The 1329-nt window shown below is 61.8% G+C and overlaps 1 protein-coding gene across 1 annotated transcript in view; it reads left to right on the top strand.

Annotated features, from left to right (window-relative positions):
- The first annotated feature begins 1052 nt into the window (after positions 1-1052).
- The window catches only part of AVP (arginine vasopressin), a 2356-nt gene continuing 2079 nt past the window's right edge, over positions 1053-1329 (top strand). The window contains exon 1 of the mRNA XM_004383018.1: positions 1053-1176. Within this exon, the coding sequence (XP_004383075.1) occupies positions 1057-1176 (120 nt within the window). The 5' untranslated portion in view covers positions 1053-1056. The remainder of the gene's footprint in view (positions 1177-1329) is intronic.

Genomic DNA, 1329 nt, shown 5'->3' with positions numbered 1-1329 from the left:
GACCAGAGGGGCGCACTGGTGGCCCCAGGGGAGGGAGGCTGAGGCTTCTTCAGACCTGGCAGCAGGGGCAGGTCTGGGTCTTGGGGTCATGAACCAAAGGTTGCCTTCTGAGGCTGCGCCCATTTGGCTGCTGCTCTTCTCCCTCCTCAGACCCCTGCCCCAGACCCCCATGCTTACACTCCCAACCCACAAACTAGGGTGCATGGAGGTAGAAGGACTCCCCTCTACCTTTGAACCTTACTGGGCCTGGGCTTCTTTTCTTCTCCATGTTCCTGCCTGGGAGGGTGACAGGGATGTGCCAAGAAACTGTCCCAAATGCTCCTAGTCTCAGGGCCCAAGTCCCTGGACTGTGTTCAGTGGGGTATGTGCATGGGGTGGGAGTGTCCTGCGCTCCCCTGAAGCCTGACCACCCTGCCCTGTGGGAATAGCGCCTCTGATTCTGTGTCTGTCTCTTGAGCTCATGACAGCGGCTGCCTTGCCCATGGGCCTACAGGCAGGAACTCTCCTTTCTGGGGTGGTCGGGACAAAGCCCTCTGTCCTCGCCACCCTGGGTGCGTGCCATTCTTGTCACTTGTCCTCTTGATCGAGTCCCTGCACACCTGACTGTCTCTTGCTCCACTACTCCTGGGTGAGGTCCCTCTCATACCCTTGCAGGGGTCTGTGTTGGAGGATCTGGGCTTGTTGACCCCCAGCCTCATCTGGGCATCCAGAAAGCTTGCAGACCATTTCTAGGTGCCTCCAACCTGTCTCTCTCCCCGAGTCCAAACAGCCACAGCCGCAAGGTTCCAGCTCCTGTCACACTGCCACAGCACCATGGCCAGTGACAGCCGGGAGGCCTGCACCCCCTCCCCCACCGCCGGCCTTGCACAGACAGGCCCACGTGCGTCCCCAGATGCCTGAATCACTGCTGACGGCTTGGGACCTGGCGGTCGTGGGCTCCTGGGGAGTCACTGGGGAGGGGGTGGCAGCCACGTCTCTGAGGGGAACACCTGCGGACATAAATAGGCAGCCAGCGAAGGCAGCGCAGCAGAGTCGGTGGAGCAGCACTGCGCCAGGATGCCTGACACCACACTGCCCGCCTGCTTCCTCGGCCTGCTGGCCCTCACCTCCGCCTGCTACTTCCAGAACTGCCCGAGGGGCGGCAAGAGGGCCATGTCGGACATGGAGCTGAGACAGGTACAGTCGTTGAGGCCTGTTCTGAGGTTGCCAGGAGTGAGCAGTGCCCAAGGGCTGGCACTTGGGGCAGTGGCCAGGAAAGGGTGTGGGCGTCGTGGGAGAAGGCAGGCTTAGGGGAAGTACCCAGCAGGAGGAAGGAGGCTTGGCATGGCT

The sequence above is a fragment of the Trichechus manatus genome, unplaced genomic scaffold (genome assembly GCF_000243295.1).
Source record: "Trichechus manatus latirostris isolate Lorelei unplaced genomic scaffold, TriManLat1.0 scaffold00104, whole genome shotgun sequence".
NCBI classification, from domain to species: Eukaryota; Metazoa; Chordata; class Mammalia; order Sirenia; family Trichechidae; genus Trichechus; species Trichechus manatus.
The sequence above is the reverse complement of the archived record's forward strand: the minus strand, read 5'-3'. Positions and strand labels throughout refer to the sequence as shown.